General features: G+C 39.3%; 1 protein-coding gene across 14 annotated transcripts in view; it reads left to right on the top strand.

The window, feature by feature from the left end:
- Window positions 1-10,479, top strand: part of MLIP (muscular LMNA interacting protein) — a 306,379-nt gene extending 295,900 nt beyond the window's left edge. For all 14 annotated transcript variants that reach the window (XM_018039224.1, XM_005696194.3, XM_013973909.2 and 11 more), the window contains one exon: window positions 10,171-10,479. In XM_018039224.1, the coding sequence (XP_017894713.1) occupies window positions 10,171-10,176 (6 nt within the window). In that variant the 3' untranslated portion in view covers window positions 10,177-10,479. The remainder of the gene's footprint in view (window positions 1-10,170) is intronic.

The following is a 17,214-nucleotide window of genomic DNA, read 5'->3' on the forward strand; positions in this document are numbered from 1 at the left end:
TTACCCTCAAAGCACCAAACAAGAAAACTACATGTTTTTATAAAGCAATTCTGGTCTTATGACCATATGGTCTAGAGAGTAAAGTGTGCTAGTTACCAACCCAGTACAAACAAACACTCATGGAAGGACCTTGATAAAATCTCAAAAATTTCCTCTTGGTTTTCTCTCATTTCCTAAAAACAGCAGCCTGCCTTTTGGACTACCAGATTGCTGTTTCTTTTGCTTGATCCTGCTATTTGTAGGTACTAGTTTTTCAAATTAGTTCAGGAATTCAGTTAAAAACAACCTTAGATTTACTTGATTTAATTTGATCATTATTTTTATAAGCCATATACTTTATGAAGTCCATTTGAAAGGGCTTTCCTTGTGGCTCAGCTAGTAACAAATCTGCCTGAAATGTGGGATTTAATTTGATCATTATTTTTATAAGTCCTATGTTTTATAAAGTCCATTTACAAAGAGCTAACTCAAACCAGTTCAGCTGCTCATCCGGGACAGTGGTTCTTAGCTCTGGCTCAGCATTAAGATCTCCTGGGACTTTTTTTTGAGCCATGCCCATTGGCTTGTGGAATCTTAGTTCTCCAACCAGGGATCTAACCTGTGGCCCATGCACTGGGAGTAGAGTCTTAACTACTGGACCACCAAGGAAGTCCCCTCCTAGGACTTTTTAAAGCCCAAAGAGTCCACTTCCACTAGGAAAATGGAATCAAGAATCTCTGCTGCTGCTGCTGCTGCTGCTAAGTCGCTTCAGTCGTGTCCGACTCTGTGCGACCCCACAGACGGCAGCCCACCAGGCTCCCCCGTCCCTGGGATTCTTCAGGCAAGAACACTGGAGTGGGTCAAGAATCTCTAGAGGTGGGCAAAGGCAGGTTTAAAATCTCTGCTGGTGATTTACATGTACAACCGGAGTTGAGAGCCTCAGATTCTAGCTCCTTCATTGTCATCTAGAAAAGCCAATCAAGTCAATCTTGGAAACAAAAATTTGAAAGTAAAGGCAAAAGAATCATAAAAAAATGTTGCTTTAGGGAATGCTTTACATTAATACAGATTTGGGTCACAAATTCTTCCTGTCTACTGTCATAAAAGTTTAGCCTATACTGTAACCTATGGTAGGTTACATTTGAGAGATCTATTCTACACTGAGATTCACTGTTAATAAAACCAAATATTTTCTCTTTCCTTTGACATTCTACATAAGGTTTGGAAAATACTTAGACTGGGGTTGGGCATAACATCTGATGTGAACTAAGTCCAGAGGCTTTTGTTGTTGTTCAGTTGCTAAGTTGCGTCTGAGGAAGAAGAAGGTGAGATCCCTAAATAATGGATTTAACTATTGTGATCAGCTGGCTGATCAGTTTTCGAAGAAGGTCACTTGTGTAGATTTCTTTTTCTTTTGAGTGTGCTTGCATTTATTTTTTTAAGTAATTTTATTGAAATACAGTTGATTAACAGTATTGTATTAACTTAAGCTCTACAGCAAAGTGATTCAGTTATACATATATACATTCTTTCTCATACTTTCCCATTATGATTTATCAAAGGATATTGAATGAAGTTCCCTGTGCCATACAGTAGGACTTTGTCGTTTATCCATCCTATATATAGTAGTTTGCATCTGCTAATCCCAAACTCCCAATCTTTCTCCCCTTTTCTGCCACTTCCCCTGCAATCACAAGCCTGTTCTCTATATCCATTTCTGTTTTGTAGATATGTTCATTTGTGGTGTATTTTAGATTCCACATATAAGAGATATCACATGGTATATGCCTTTCTCTTTCTGACTTATTTCTCTTATTTTGATAGGCTCTAGGTCCACCCATGTTGCCATAAATGACATTATTTAATTATTTTATATGGCTTAGTAGTATTCCACATATATATGTGTATATGTGTATATATGTGTATGTGTGTATATATGTATATATGTGTATATATGTAAGTGTATATGTATATATGTATGTATATGTGTGTATATATATATGTAGTTGTGTATACATATATATATGTGTATACACACATCACATCTTTTTTATCCACTCATCTGTTGATGAACATTTAGGTTATTTCCATGTCTTGTCTATTGTAAATAATGCAGCTATGAACATAGGGGCTCAAGTATCTTTTTGAATTAGTTTTGTCTGGATAGATGTCCAGGAGTGGAATTACTGGATCCTATGACAACTCTGTTTTTTTTTTTTTTTTTTTCTTGAGGAACCTTTACAATATTTTCCATAATGGCTTTACCAATTTACACCAACAATTGTTGACACCAATGCAGTTATCTCCTAGTAGGTGAACATATAACACCATCTCATTTAGAGCAGACTCTCTGCCTGAGATAAATGCTTTCTGATTATCGTTACTTAGAAAAAATTAATTTCCATTAACAGTCATCATCATTTCTGATTGTATTCCTCATGTCTGGTGAATTCAGCTACTCGGATCCACAGCCAGTCCACAACTTCTCTCTCTACAAGTTTAAATGTGAAAGTCAGGCTGGGAATGAGGTATAACCGACCTGCCAGTCTTCACATTACCTGCTACATGTGGTTCTAGGCCTATTTCATTCTTAACTTGAGGGTCAATTGATTTTCAAGAACATGATTAAATATGCATTTGGTTCTGACCTTTCAGATCCATTTGTTATTAACACAACTGGAGAGCTAATCAGTCACTACTTGTTCATAAAACACATACTAGGCAAATTCTTCTCCTGGTTCTTATTCCTTCTCTTTGCAGATTTTTGATAAATACTTGAGTTGGCAAGATAACAATTCTGCTGGCAAGGTGACCGTCTAGGATCGATTTGTTGCTGTGGTGTATAGAAGATTTTGTGTTCATTTTATTTTTAATTCCAGAACCTCCATTCTTGTCTCAAGTTCTAATTTTATGGGACAAGTGTCTCATTCCTTTATCTTTATTCTCCAGAGGAGAACACAGAAAAGAGAAAAATAAGTCATTTGTCCATGGAAGCTACTCTCATTTTTTTGTTTGATTCAAGGGTAAAAATGGACTTATCAATAGGATGGGTCCACTCTGTTCCTTGCAAGCAATTTCCCATAAATATTATTTATCAAAATCAGACTTTGATAAATCTTGGATTGCAATATTCAAGGTTGTAACCTTATAAAAGTACTTGGTATCTGTATATTTGTAACTACTGATGAAAGAAGATTCATATGCTTTGACTGACAACTGGTTGGAGGTCCAGGTCACCTCATATGATTACCTGAGTAGATCCCTATTTTGCCCAGGCATCCAGGTGGGCAAGGAAAAATAGAAAGAAACATATCTGACCACCAGATTGGCAGCAGTGAACCCTATCAACATGACCTTTCTGTGTTGAAAGCCTACAGCCTGTGCTGAGGAAATAAAATTAAAATAAATATTTTTTACCAACCCAAGAGTCCTCCTCACAAAGGTAGTAGAGGAGAAAAAGCACTTTTATTATTGACTAAGCATTCAACCAGAATATGATGTCTATGACAGGCACCAAAAGATCACAAAGACGGAAGGCATCTCACCCTTCATATAGCCAAGTAGGTTTAACCCATTATATATATGTTCTCAAGATAAACAATAATTCTATTTACCCTCAGACAAGAGGACTTGACAAGTAGTGTTTATTCCGCTTAGCTCATTCTAAATCACCTGGTAATTGGGAGGACCACCTGTGTTAGTTCATTGACTATACAAAGGAAAAAGAAACTTCTATCTTTATGACAGGAGCTATTTTTACAACTTTGGGCCAGGCGTCAACTAAAGTTAGACTCCCATCCTTCCTGAGAACCTAGGAGAAACTTAGAGATAAGGCTTCTTCTATCTCCTTTAGATGTTTACCTTTAAGGGAGATGGTTGTCAAGTCCTTGAGGCTTTTCTGAGTCTTAAAACTGATAAGATGCTCATCTACGTTTCACAAGGATTTGTCTCCATTTCCAAGAGAGGAGACAAGTTTTCTGAAACAAATGTGCTCTAAGAACAAGGGAGGGAAATTTCTTCCTTTACTTTCAGCAAGGGTAATGAAGCCTCTCAAACATTTTTATCTGTCCTTACACCTGGATGATACAAAGTAGTACCAGAATCTGAGAGTCTGATTCTAAAGTAGCTGCTAAAGAGAAACAAGTCACATTGATTTTTCTTTTCTCGCGACTCAGTTGTAAATATTATAGGAGAGGTGAGGGTTTGACAATTTGGGGGTTTTCCCTTCAAAGTCATTTCAATAGATTCATGTTTTACATTGTAATGAATCATGGTAAAAGGCTGAGCAGAAGTCAGAAAGTGGAAGGACTGACCTTCTCGTGGGCACTTGCTTTTCAAGAAAAACAAAACAAAATAATAGAATCAGGGTTAATAACTATTCAGGGCTCAGGTCACCAGATATTAAATTTTTTTGACTCCAAATTCAACGTTGTCTTTCCTAGCATCCATTAGACCTGCATTCTCCACCTACCATCCTATCCACATAGGACCTTAGCTGCTGAATATTTTGTCACTTCTGTCTTATGGATAATAAATTCTGATGCTAGATCTTATATTTTTACACCAACTTTGGTAGTTATGTAAATGTCCAAAATATATTTTAAAATTTTCAGAAAAAATTATTGTGTAACTGTTAATATAGATACATTTTCTGGAAATGACAATTTGCTTTGTATACCTGAAGTCTGGCTTCATCTTTACAAGAAGACATGTGTAGATCATTCTCTTTCATTTGACAGATAAGATTGTTCAGAGTTGGTTATATATTGAAAGGGAAGGAAAAATCAATTTACACAGCACATTCTTTAAGAAAGTGCTTTCTGTCACACTGGCTTAAAGTTTCACAACACTGCATCACTTATTACCTAAAGTTAACTTTAAACAAAACCAATTGTGGAATGTGACTCTTTTCAAAATTATAATTTTCTAAATATCTTATGGTCTTTCTTGTATATATTTTCTTATCCAAAATAACTTTGTTGCTCAGCTGGTGACAGGATATAATACTGAGACTTCATTACTGGGAACTAGCCTGAAAATAATACCTTATTTATTTTATTAATGATTTACATATTTCTAAAATGTAGACATTTGTTTTTCCTGAGTAATTCAACTCCTTACCTATATTGAGATTGGCAAAGAAAATAGAAAAGTCACAAAAGGTATAAAATCTTGACTCAACCTGTCATAACATCATGTCATTTCAAACCAACTGCTGAATGGTGATGGTAAACACAACTTTGACCTTTCAGTGGGTTCAGAGGAGATAAGGAATGGTGCTCAGTTTGCCAGCCTGGTGTCAGGGCATGAGATGCCTAGTCCTTTGCTATCTGATCTAATTATTTCTATAATTATAACATCTTACATTTGAAAGAGAATTGAGGGGGCCTTTCGTCCAATATTTAATTGAATTTTATAATCTCATATATCCTTAAATTCTCTGTTAAAACTCTTCTGGGGCAGAGTTTACCATTTACAAGTCAAATATGTTATCTCCTTTCATATGGATGAAACAAACTAATGACTATATGACCAACAAAAACAAACAGGAAACATTGAACAAATAAGTATTTAATTACTAATACTATGTTCTTGGGCATGGTATTTAATCTTTTAAAGCCTCAATTTCATTCTCTGTAAAGTTAGATCAAAGGATTATGGTGAAGATTTACATTCATGTGTGTAAAGTGCTTAGTATATAAAATACATAGCCCTTCATAAGAGTTAGTCAAAGATGATGATTTCTTTAAATATCTCATAAAAGTAGCTACCAAATGTTGCTGCTGTTGTGCTTAGTCGCTCAGTCATGTCCAACTCTTTGTGACCCCATAGACTGAAGCCCGCCAGAATCTTCTGCCCATGGGATTCTCCAGGCAAGAATACTAGAGTGGGTAGCGTATCCCTTCTCCAGGGGAACTTCCAGACCTAGGAATCAAACCAGGGTCTCCTGCATTGTAGGCGGATTCTTTACCATTTGAGCTACCCAGGAAGCCCACCAAATGTTGCTACTGTCAGGAAAATAAAAAACACGCTTATTTTTATTTGTTAGAAGGAAAAAGGAGGCAATGTCATTGAGGCATTTTCCTCTTTTCATTCTAAAACGTCAGAGAATTCAAATGTTGAAAACTACAACTCACTTATTTCATGACTATTGATTTTCTGTGGCCAGAACAAATTAGTGCAGGAGTGCAGCTACCTCTTGTTTTTAGCAACTTTTCCTCCATCTCCTCCTAATCTGGCAAAGGAAGGCTCTCCTCCGTGACTCAGGGCATGTCCTGTTTCTCTGTCTGGCTCAGCCACTTGGCTTTGCTACGTGCAGTTTTCCTGTCTGCTTCCCTCATGCCTTGCGCATCCCCCATACCCCAATGGAGCGGCTCTGAACCACAGCTCTCTCAGACCATGGCTTCTCCACCCCTTGGTCTGGCTCAGGACAAAAAACCAACCAACAGAACAAACAAATAAAAACACTGAACTTATTTGTAAAACAGAAACAGAGTCACAGATGTGGAAAACAAGCCTGTGGTTACTGGGGGGAAATGGGGCAGAGGGAGGGATAAATTGGAAGGTTGGTATTGACGTATAAACACTTCTATATATAAAGTAATCAATGAGGTCCTACTACAGCACAGAGAACTGTATTCCTTTTCCTATGATAGATACACACTGCTGCTGCTGCTGCTGCTGCTGCTGCTGCTAAGTCGCTTCAGTCGTGTCCGACTCTGTGCGACCCCATAGACGGCAGCCCACCAGGCTCCCCCGTCCCTGGGATTCTCCAGGCAAGAACACTGGAGTGGGTTGCCATTTCCCTCTCCAGTGCATGAAAGTGAAAAGTGAAAGTGAAGTTGCTCAGTCACGTCTGACTCCCAGTAACCCCATGGACTGCAGCCCACCAGGCTCCTCCATCCATGGGCTTTTCCAGGCAAGAGTACTGGAGTGGGGTGCCATTGCCTTCTCCTAGATACACACTACTGTGTATAAAGTAGGTAACTAATAAGGGCCTACTGTGTAGCACAGGTAACTATACCCAGCATTCTATAATGACCTATATGGGAAAAGAATCTAAATAAGAATAGGTGAATATAAATGTGTAACTGAATCACTTTGCTGTGCACCTGAAACTAATATGGCATTGTAAATCAACCATACTCCCACCTCCCCCCCCAAAAAAAAAATATCAAACAAAAACAACAAAACACAAAACAGAGAGTTGCCTGTAGAAGAGAAACTGACCTCCCTCAATTTCCACTAGCTTTTTTGGAATGTTCCGTTGATAGCCATGCATTGGCACCTGCAAATATATAGTTATGGTCTTTCCTTTCAATGTCATTTATCACATTGCTCTATTAGAGTACAGTTTTAGAACTAAATTTCTCTTTTGCCCTCCTCTCTGATATTTCCTTTTATACTTCTTTCTAGACTGGTATAATCTACTAATACTGATCTCCACTCAGTTAAGTTTACCTTATCTGTTCCAGACCAAGTAATCTTATCAAACAGAGATCGAAGGATAAAGAAATCAGTGGAACCACCCCCATACTCCATAGCAGCCTTGGGAAACCAATGGAATTAATATGTGAAAAAAAGGCAAGAGGTTCATTTGCTGCCTCCTGCTTTTTTAATGTCCCATTTTGAAAATCCAATCCCAATTCACTTTACCTTCTCTGTGATTTAGAGGCTACATTTTAGGGAATGATGCATTTAACACTAAAGAAAAAGTTAGCAGCAGCCAAGTCATTGAAGGATGAGGGTTGTGGGTGGAATATGGCAGGGCTGTTCCTCAAGGTGGCACCAGCCCCTCAAAGCCATTGTCACCCCTTGCAGAAGGTCAGAACTGCTGTGCTAACCTCTGGAGAGACCTGGGTCTGATTTGAAGGTACCATTGGGTGTCTTTATCCTACCATTAATTGTATAACAACAACAACAACAAAAACAGCTACCGAGAAAAACAACAAACAGAAACTTCCTACTTCAAATCATTTTTATATGAAATGCTATACCTGAATATGAATGAGCATGTTTTTTAAAATTCTGTCTCCAGATTGGAAAAGAAGAAGTAAAACTCTCACTGTTTGCAGATGACATGCTCCTCTACATAGAAAACCCTAAAGACTCCACCAGAAAATTACTAGAGCTAATCAATGAATATAGTAAAGTTGCAGGATATAAAATCAACACATAGAAATCCCTTGCATTCCTATACTAATAATGAGAAAATAGAGAAATTAAGGAAACAATTCCATTCACCATTGCATCAAAAAGAATAAAATACTTAGGAATATATCTACCTAAAGAAACTAAAGACCTATATATAAAAAACTGTAAAACACTGGTAAAAGAAATCAAAGAGGACACTAATAGATGGAGAAATATACCATGTTCATGGATTGGAAGAATCAATATAGTGAAAATGAGAATACTACCCAAAGCAATCTACAGATTCAGTGCAATCCCTATCAAGCTACCAACGGTATTTTTCACAGAGCTAGAACAAATAATTTCACAATTTGTACGGAAACACAAAAAACCTTGAATAGCCAAAGCAATCTTGAGAAAGAAGAATGGAAGTGGTGGAATCAACCTGCCTGACTTTAGGCTCTACTACAAAGCCACAGTCATCAAGACAGTATGGTACTGGCACAAAGACAGACATATAGATCAATGGAACAAAATAGAAAGCTCAGAGATAAATCCACGCACCTGCAGACACCTTATCTTTGACAAAGGAGGCAAGAATATACAATGGATTAAAGACAATCTCTTTACCAAGTGGTGCTGGGAAAACTGGTCAACCACTTGTAAAAGACTGAAACTAGAACACTTTCTAACACCATACACAAAAATAAACTCAAAATGGATTAAAGATCTAAACGTAAGACCAGAAACTATAAAACTCCTAGAGGAGAACATAGGCAAAACACTCTCTGACATACATCACAGCAGGATCCTCTATGACCCACCTCCCGCAATACTGGAAATAAAAACAAAAATAAACAAATGGGACCTAATTAAAATTAAAAGCTTCTGCACAACAAAGGAAACTACAAGCATGGTGAAAAGACAGCCTTCAGAATGGGAGAAAATAATAGCAAATGAAGCAACTGACAAACAGCTAATCTCAAAAATATACAAGCAACTCCTGCAGCTCAATTCCAGAAAAATAAACGACCCAATCAAAAAGTGGGCCAAAGAACTAAATAGACATTTCTCCAAAAAAACCATACAGATGGCTAACAAACACATGAAAAGATGCTCAACATCACTCATTATCAGAGAAATGCAAATCAAAACCACAATGAAGTACCATTTCATGCCAGTCAGAATGGCTGCAATCCAAAAGTCTACAAACAATAAATGCTGGAGAGGGTGTGGAGAAAAAGGAACCCTCTTACACTGTTGGTGCAAATGCGAACTAGTACAGCCATTATGGAGAACAGTGTGGAGATTCCTTAAAAAACTGCAAATTGAACTGCCTTATGACCCAGCAATCCCACTGCTGGGCATACACACCAAGGAAACCAGAATTGAAAGAGACACGTGTACCCCAATGTTCATCACAGCACTGTTTATAATAGCCAGGACATGGAAGCAACCTAGATGTCCATCAGCAGACGAATGGATAAGAAAGCTGTGGTACATATACACAATGGAGTATTACTCAGCCATTAAAAAGAATACATTTGAATCAGTTCTAATGAGGTGGAAGAAACTGGTGCCTATTATACAGCGTGAAGTAAGCCAGAAAGAAAAACACCAATACAGTATACTAACACATATATATGGAATTTAGAAAGATGGTAACGATAACCCTGTATGCGAGACAGCAAAAGAGACACATATGTATAGAACAGACTTTTGGACTCTGTGAGAGAGGAGAGGGGGGATGATTTGGGAGAATGACATTGAAACATGTATAGTATCATATATGAAGAGAGTCACCAGTCCAGATTCGATGCATGATACTGGTTGCTTGGGGCTATTGCACTGAGATGACCCAGAGGGATGGTACGGGGAGGGAGGAGGGAGGGGGGTTCAGAATGGGGAACACGTGTATACCTGTGGTGGATTCATGTTGATGTATGGCAAAACCAATACTATATTGTAAAGTAATTAACCTCCAATTAAAATAAATAAATTTATATTAAAAAAATTCTGTCTCCATTAACCTGACTATTGTTTCCTCTTATTTTGCAGCAATGAAGATGGAGCAGAAGTGAACACTCAGGCTGGGCTGAAGTTTTTGGAACGCTGGTGCTAATCACTTGCTAGATTTAACTTTTATCACTCTTTTTTTTCAGTCTTAGTGTTTTCCTTATGAGCTGCAGTGAAACTAAAAAAGTTCCCTGCAAGCATATAACATGGCAGTAGTCACTAACACCCCGCTTAGAAGAGATTTACCTACAGTTTCTCCCACCACTGTTAGAGCCTTGAATGCCTTCTATTAAGCTGACAGCAATACTAACATGCCCCTCTGTTTAGCAGGCAAATAAAAAAGAAACATAAGGATGGGCCTGATGTTTTTTCAACTCCAGTTTTATTTTATGCATATGTTACTATCCGAATCAGATTAAATTTTCCTACTGCTTAATTATTTTTACATATTAAAAAAAAAGTGGCTTTTTGAAAAGGAGTCCCTGCCTGCTTTCAGGGCTTCATTGGGAAACTCTTGAAGATGTGAAAGCTGGTATTGACACAAAACGCGTGCTATTTTCCTGCCCTGTTTGGCTTCTGCGTTTCCTGGGATGTGCAGACAGTCAAGTGTAGGTCCTGTTGTTGAGCTGTTTCCTACATTACTGTTTCTCTGACTGTCACCACGGGATTCTTGCAAAGGCTACTTCAGAGTTAGTTTGTACCCATCATCTTGGGAGCAGCCGAGACGAAAGCAAACCACCCTGTTGCAGACAGTCCCAGGAGCCCCCCACTCTAGCATACCCAGTGCCCGCTGTATTGGCTGCATTCCCTTTCTTTCCTAGCTGCCACCCCCAGCTTCCAGTTCTCACCTTCTTGAAGTGGTTGCCTTTGTCTTGTCTGCCCAGTTGGAGCAATACACCAATGAAGAATCCACCATGGTTCTGGACATCGAGCCCCTGGGAGCAGAGGACTCAGTAGACACTGTGTACCCTCGTGCCCAACTCACGTTCTCCTTGGAGCCACTGCGCCCTCAGACCATTGCTCCATCACCCTCATCATCCTGCCCAGGGCAAAGCAAGGAGAGTTACCACAGAACAGTTGGCCTCTTCATCCTCCACGCACCATTTTGGATGGCTCCATTGTTGTATTGCAGCAATAAAGATTGAGCAGACATGAAGAAAAACATCCTGTATTTCCAGGTGCCAACTGTATTTCCAGCTGGTGCCTGGAAATACACAGTCCTCATCATCTCCTTCATTAGTGGATGAGGAGAAGTGGAGCCCTAGTAATGCTTTCTGCTCATTTCTTCTCCCCCAAACACTACTTCTCTACCTGCTAGACTGTGAGGCATCATTTTAGATTATTGATCATCTCTAGTATTCACTGCATTCTGATCATGTGTCCGGCACCACGAATTTGATTTAACCTTTGCAATGAGCCTATGGGGCAGGTAATAGTATTATTCATATTTTATGTTTGTGAGAAGAGGCTCCAAAAGGTTAAACCAAGCTAGTAAATGCTAAAGACAGAACTAACACCAGATAATCAGGTTCTAAGATAGCCATTTATTCAATTGTTCGTCCATTCATCTTTGACTTTGAGAACAAAAGGTTGAGTCGCTCACACTCCCTAGTTCGTTGCTCTGATAAGTTTGGGCAAGACCCCTCTCCTGTGTACTTGTTGTTTGGACGATTGATTGATTAACTTTTCTAAGGATTTCTATCTTCTCTTTTCCTGCTATAGGCGCACATCCTTGTGTTTGATATATATTCTTTACCTATATATGTTTTGAAGATGTGCATTCTTTTTTGCTGCATATATATTTAATAAATGTAAATGATATTATAGTTTATATTTCGTTTCTTTTTTTTTTTTCCCACTTCACACTGTGGTGTGTAAGCTCTATCAATATTGCTCTATAAATACCTAGTGGATTGCTCTGTAAACACCTCAGCTACCTGAGGTGCCTTCTTCACATCTCAGCTACCCACCTGCCTTCTTCACATCTCAGCTACCCACCTGCCCCAGGGTGAGCTCTCAGACTGCCTCTCTCTACCCTCTACCAGTTGTAATGTCCAGGAAGTCCCCTACGTGCAAACCTTCAAGCTGTGAACTTTCAAAGATGTGAATGTGCGTCTGGTTCCAGTAAATAACCAGACCCTGTGCCATCAGCATCTGGTGTGAGTGAAACTGCAGCTTGTCCTGTCTCCTGTTGCTGAGGACCCTTCAGCTCTATCTCCCACCTCCTCTCTATCCTCTGGTCAGTAACCCTTCTTACCTATTCACTCAATGCCAGCCCCTGCATACCAGCTGCAGTCCTGTACTATTATACCTTTCAAGGTACTTTACTGTAAGATTTAAAATGTTTTATTTATTTTTTTAATGTATTTTTGGGTGAAAAGTGTTATAAACCTATTACATTACAGTACTATACAGCTGACTGTATTAGTTGGGCATCTAGGCTAACTTTGTTGAACTTATACACACAGTACTTATGAATACACTCTCAGAATGGAAATTGTTTATAGGTACGGGACTTATTGTATATTGTTTCTTGTAACCTCCTATGTATCTTTATGAGAATTTATCTGGAATGTATATACACCCAGGTTTAGAATTATTTAATTTTAAGTCTGCATAATTGGATTAGATCTGCTTAATTGGACTGCATCCTTCCACATTACTATTCCTTTGAATGTATGCCCTCATTTTTATTACCACAACAGTGTGTTAGGGCTCTTATGTCTCCAACTTCTCTGTACTTGAAGATCTGAACTATGAAAACTCAGGCTTTACCATCATCAAAGGCAATGATTAAGACAGGAAGTTTGTTTGAACATGTTGTCCTATCCATGCTAAATTTGCTAATTCTCAGAAACTTCTAGACCCTCTAAATCAGTGCAGTTGTCCCTTAGGTATTTTTTCTTCATATCATTGATGAAAAGACCTTGAACTGAAGGATTATTTGACTGAGGTCACCAAGGTAGTGATGGAGAAACCTAGCACCAGGCCTTTTGCGTTCGCTGCTGTGTTACTTCTGCCAAAGCGAGCTGCATCTGAATGCCATTGTCCAATCTCAGCAATGTTACAGAGCAATGTTCAGTTTCTCAGCAAAGATCAGAGTGCTGAGAGCACAGACACAGGAGGGGCAAGTTGATCGTGGGGAGAACCGGGAAAAGAACATGCTTTTCAGATTGGTTGGTGATAGTGTCACTGCCCTGAGCAACTTGGGAGCACAGTGGATGCATGGAGGGAAGAAGGTAGCAGGGATAGATATGGACTAGGTGTGGAACAGACAGGTACTGAGGCTGTGTCTTTATTTGAGCTCCCTGGTGAGAAGATTTAAAGACAAGTAATTTAGTGTGTGATGACTTTATCTTGGAGGTGATCACAGTTCAGTTCAGTCACTCAGTCATGTCCAACTCTTTGCGACCCCATGAACCACAGCACGCCAGGCCTCCCTGTCCATCACCAACTCCTGGAGTCCACCCAAACCCATGTCCATTGAGTCAGTGATGCCATCCAACCATCTCATCCTCTGTCGTCCCCTTCTCCTCCAGCCCTCAATCTTTCCCAGCATCAGGGTCTTTTCAAATGAGTCAGCTCTCTGCACCAGGTGGCCAAAGTATTGTAGTCTCAGCTTCAACATCAGTCCCTCCAATGAACACCCAAGACTGATCTCCTTTAGGATGGACTGGTTGGATCTCATTGAAGTCCAAGGGACTCTCGAGAGTCTTCTCCAACACTACAGTTGAAAAGCATCAATTCTTTGGCTCTCAGCTTTCTTTATAGTCCAACTCTCACATCCATACATGACCACTGGAAAAACCATAGCCTTGACTAGATGGACCTTTGTTGGCAAAGTAATGTCTCTGCTTTTCAATATACTGTCTAGGTTGATCATAACTTTCCTTCCAAGGAGCAAGCCTCTTTTAATGTCATGGCTGCAATCACCATCCACAGTGATTTTAGAGCCCAGAAAAATAGTCTGACAATTTTTCCCCATCTATTTGCCATGAAGTGATGGGATTGGATGCCGTGATCTTTGTTTTCTGAATGTTGAGCTTTAAGCCAACTTTTTCACTCTCTTCTTTCACTTTCATCAAGAAGCTCTTTAGTTCTTCTTCACTTTCTGCCATAAAGGTGGTATCATCTGCATATCTGAGGTTATTGATATTTCTCCCGGCAATCTTGATTCCAGCTTGTGTTTCTTCTAGCTCAGCATTCCTCATGATGTACTCTGCATAAAAGTTAAATAAGCAGGGTGACAACGTATAGCCTTGATGTACTCCTTTTCCGATTTGGAACCAGTCTGTTGTTTCATGTCCAGTGATCACAGGCAACCCTGATAAAGGAATGAAGGAGTGAGCTAGAGAGGGGAGGGGCCAGTGAAGAATCATCCTAAGACCAGTGACTTCGATGGGTGACCAGAGCTCATCTTCCCAGCCATGCGTGGGTGGCTTCTAGGACACAGGTGGAATGTGTTCTCACAGTTAGTTAAACTCGGGGTAAATTGGGGCAGTCATTCTAAAGCTGGACTACCAACCTTTACAACCCTGATTTCTTGATAAGGCTTTAAAAAATTAATTTTATATTGGAGTATAGTTAATTTACAGTGTTTCATTAGTTTCAGGTATACAAAAAAGTGGTTCAGTTATACATACACATATATCTATTCTGTTTTGGGACTTCTCATGGTGTATTTCCAATAGGTTTCTATCTTCTTGTAAAATTTCAATTTGGAAAAAATGGGAAGTCCCTTGAATATTGCCTTTTATAGCCTCTGAAGTAACCTACAGGAAGAAGAGTTCATGGAAACCTCAACTAATAAGGGGAATTCTCAGAATCTTATTTATTAGGCAAGAAGACAATTCTGGAATTAGGTCTAGGAACAAAAATCTTAACTTTACTGCCTTGTATTTCATACTTGATAAAAACTATCTATTAGAAATTAAATAAGCTGTGTGAGAAAATCATTTGTTTTGTAAGAAAGGAAAGATTGTTTTGCTTAGAGCAAGTCTGGAGGCCTTAGAATAAGCAAATAGTAGTTAGGAATTATTTCTGAATTTGTTTAAAATATATATTACATTTTGGGGACTTTCCACATATTCCTGTGGTCTGTTGTAAAATTATATTTCCATTATGTTTTAGAACAGATTATTCTCAATATATTTGACTAGAAACACTTTTCGTTTACTATTTTAATGAACATGCTTTAATTTTTTCTCATAAAGGTTTTCTAATGGATTTATTTGGAATTATTCAATAATATCCCTTCAGCACCTGAGTCTAGACTTTCCTTAAGTGAAGACCCTGAGAATAAATTTTTAAAACATGAAACTATACAATAGTCAGAGGAAGCTTAGTAAATAATGTTAAAAAAAAATAACATTTTCCAGAGGGCTACAGATGGTGACTCAGACCCTGAGCAGAATCTCTTAAGATGAAAATAGTGAAAAAACCAAAGCAACAGAAAGAAAGAAATCTCTGTGCAATATTTAGCTGAAAGCATGCTTTCTGGCAGTACTGACAGGGGCAAAATGTTGGATAACCATGGGGAGCAGACTGAAATCCATGTCCTGGTCATGTTCTCCCTCCTTACCAGGCTCCCTTCAGATCACAACTTGAGCTTGAACCATATCCTAGGCTCCGATCTGACTTCCCCGAGGGGCTGATCCCCTAACTCTATCAACCCTAATTTTAGAAAATTTGCTGCATTCAGCTCTCTGATGCAGCTGTGACCTCAGGCTCCAAGACCAACCTACATAGCAAAGGGGATAGGAGAGATTTGACCTTAGACTTGAGCTATTGTGGTTATGAACTGAATGATAAGCTATGGTGAAGGTGACCTGTGCTTTTTCGCTCTGTCTCAGTGGTAGATAATAATATGGGGAGAAACAGTGAAAAGTGCTCTTAATTAAAAATGCACTTGACTTTCTGGAAAAAGGCCCAGGAAACTTTTCAGCTTCTATTGACTGGCTGCATGAGAGGTGTGCTTCCTGCAGAGACTTAAATGGAGCAGAATATATGAAGCTGAGGTTACCTGTCAGCTGTGAAATCCAGAGTCCCTTTTGTTTTATAAGATAATTTTGGGGGGCTTATTACAAATAAGTCATGTCAGGCCATTTCCTAAGTAGTAAGTGCTTCGTCTTTACAATTAATAGGAAACATAAAAGGAAATCTGCAACTGACTGAACAGTCCTTTCGGCTTGTATCCTATTTCCACGTAAGCCTGGAGCCAGAATTTAACTAAGAAAATGTGCTTTGTACACCTGATAAGGTTCTGCTTTGTTGAACTGCCCTGTGGAGCAAGTTTCAGATACTTCCTATGAAGAGAGTGTCCTTGGCTGTCAGGGCCAGTCCACACACAGCCTCAGTGAAGGTTTCCCTGGCAGACACTTCCCTGTCAGCTCCAGGCCCTGGGCTTTTGCGGTGTCACAGCCTGTTAGCACTGCCGCCAGATTCAGGGATGGGAGGGAGGTGCGCAAGGGAACAAAAGCAGATGGGGTGTTAAATCGGTCTTCCATTTTAAATGTGGTCACAGTTCTCCAGTTTCTAAGTGTTTTCCATCTTACTGGGTTGGCCAAAAGGTTTATTCAGGTTTTGCTATAACATCCCAGTACATTCCAGCACATGCACACACACACACACACACACACACACACTTTCTCTCTCTCACATACCTCTATACACACACAAATAGACACACTCCTGAGCTTCATCACTAGCAGCCGAGTTATAAGCATTCCTTTATTTTCATTCTGATGGCTATGGAATAATCTACACTCCCTTTTGAATATTTCAGTACAGACCAGTGAGTGCCAATAGGATGGTTTGTGTAAGCTTTCTTACAGATCCTAGGTGCAAGGGGGCTGAGACAACTCTTTTCAGCCAAAATGGCAAACATTGAATGCCAGTCTTCCCAACTCGCATCCTCTATTCATGAAGAACCCTTTTGTAATCTTGGTCTTGAGGTACAGAGTCTAGGTTTGTATTCAGAATGACCCACGCAGAGGTTCAGGTAGCCATAATCAAATGGCTATAGTTTACGCTCAACAGGAAGCCTGTTAACTCTGCTGCCCTGATGTGTTGCAAATTGGCTCTTTG

The sequence above is a fragment of the Capra hircus genome, chromosome 23, assembly GCF_001704415.2.
Source record: "Capra hircus breed San Clemente chromosome 23, ASM170441v1, whole genome shotgun sequence".
Lineage (NCBI taxonomy): Eukaryota > Metazoa > Chordata > Mammalia > Artiodactyla > Bovidae > Capra > Capra hircus.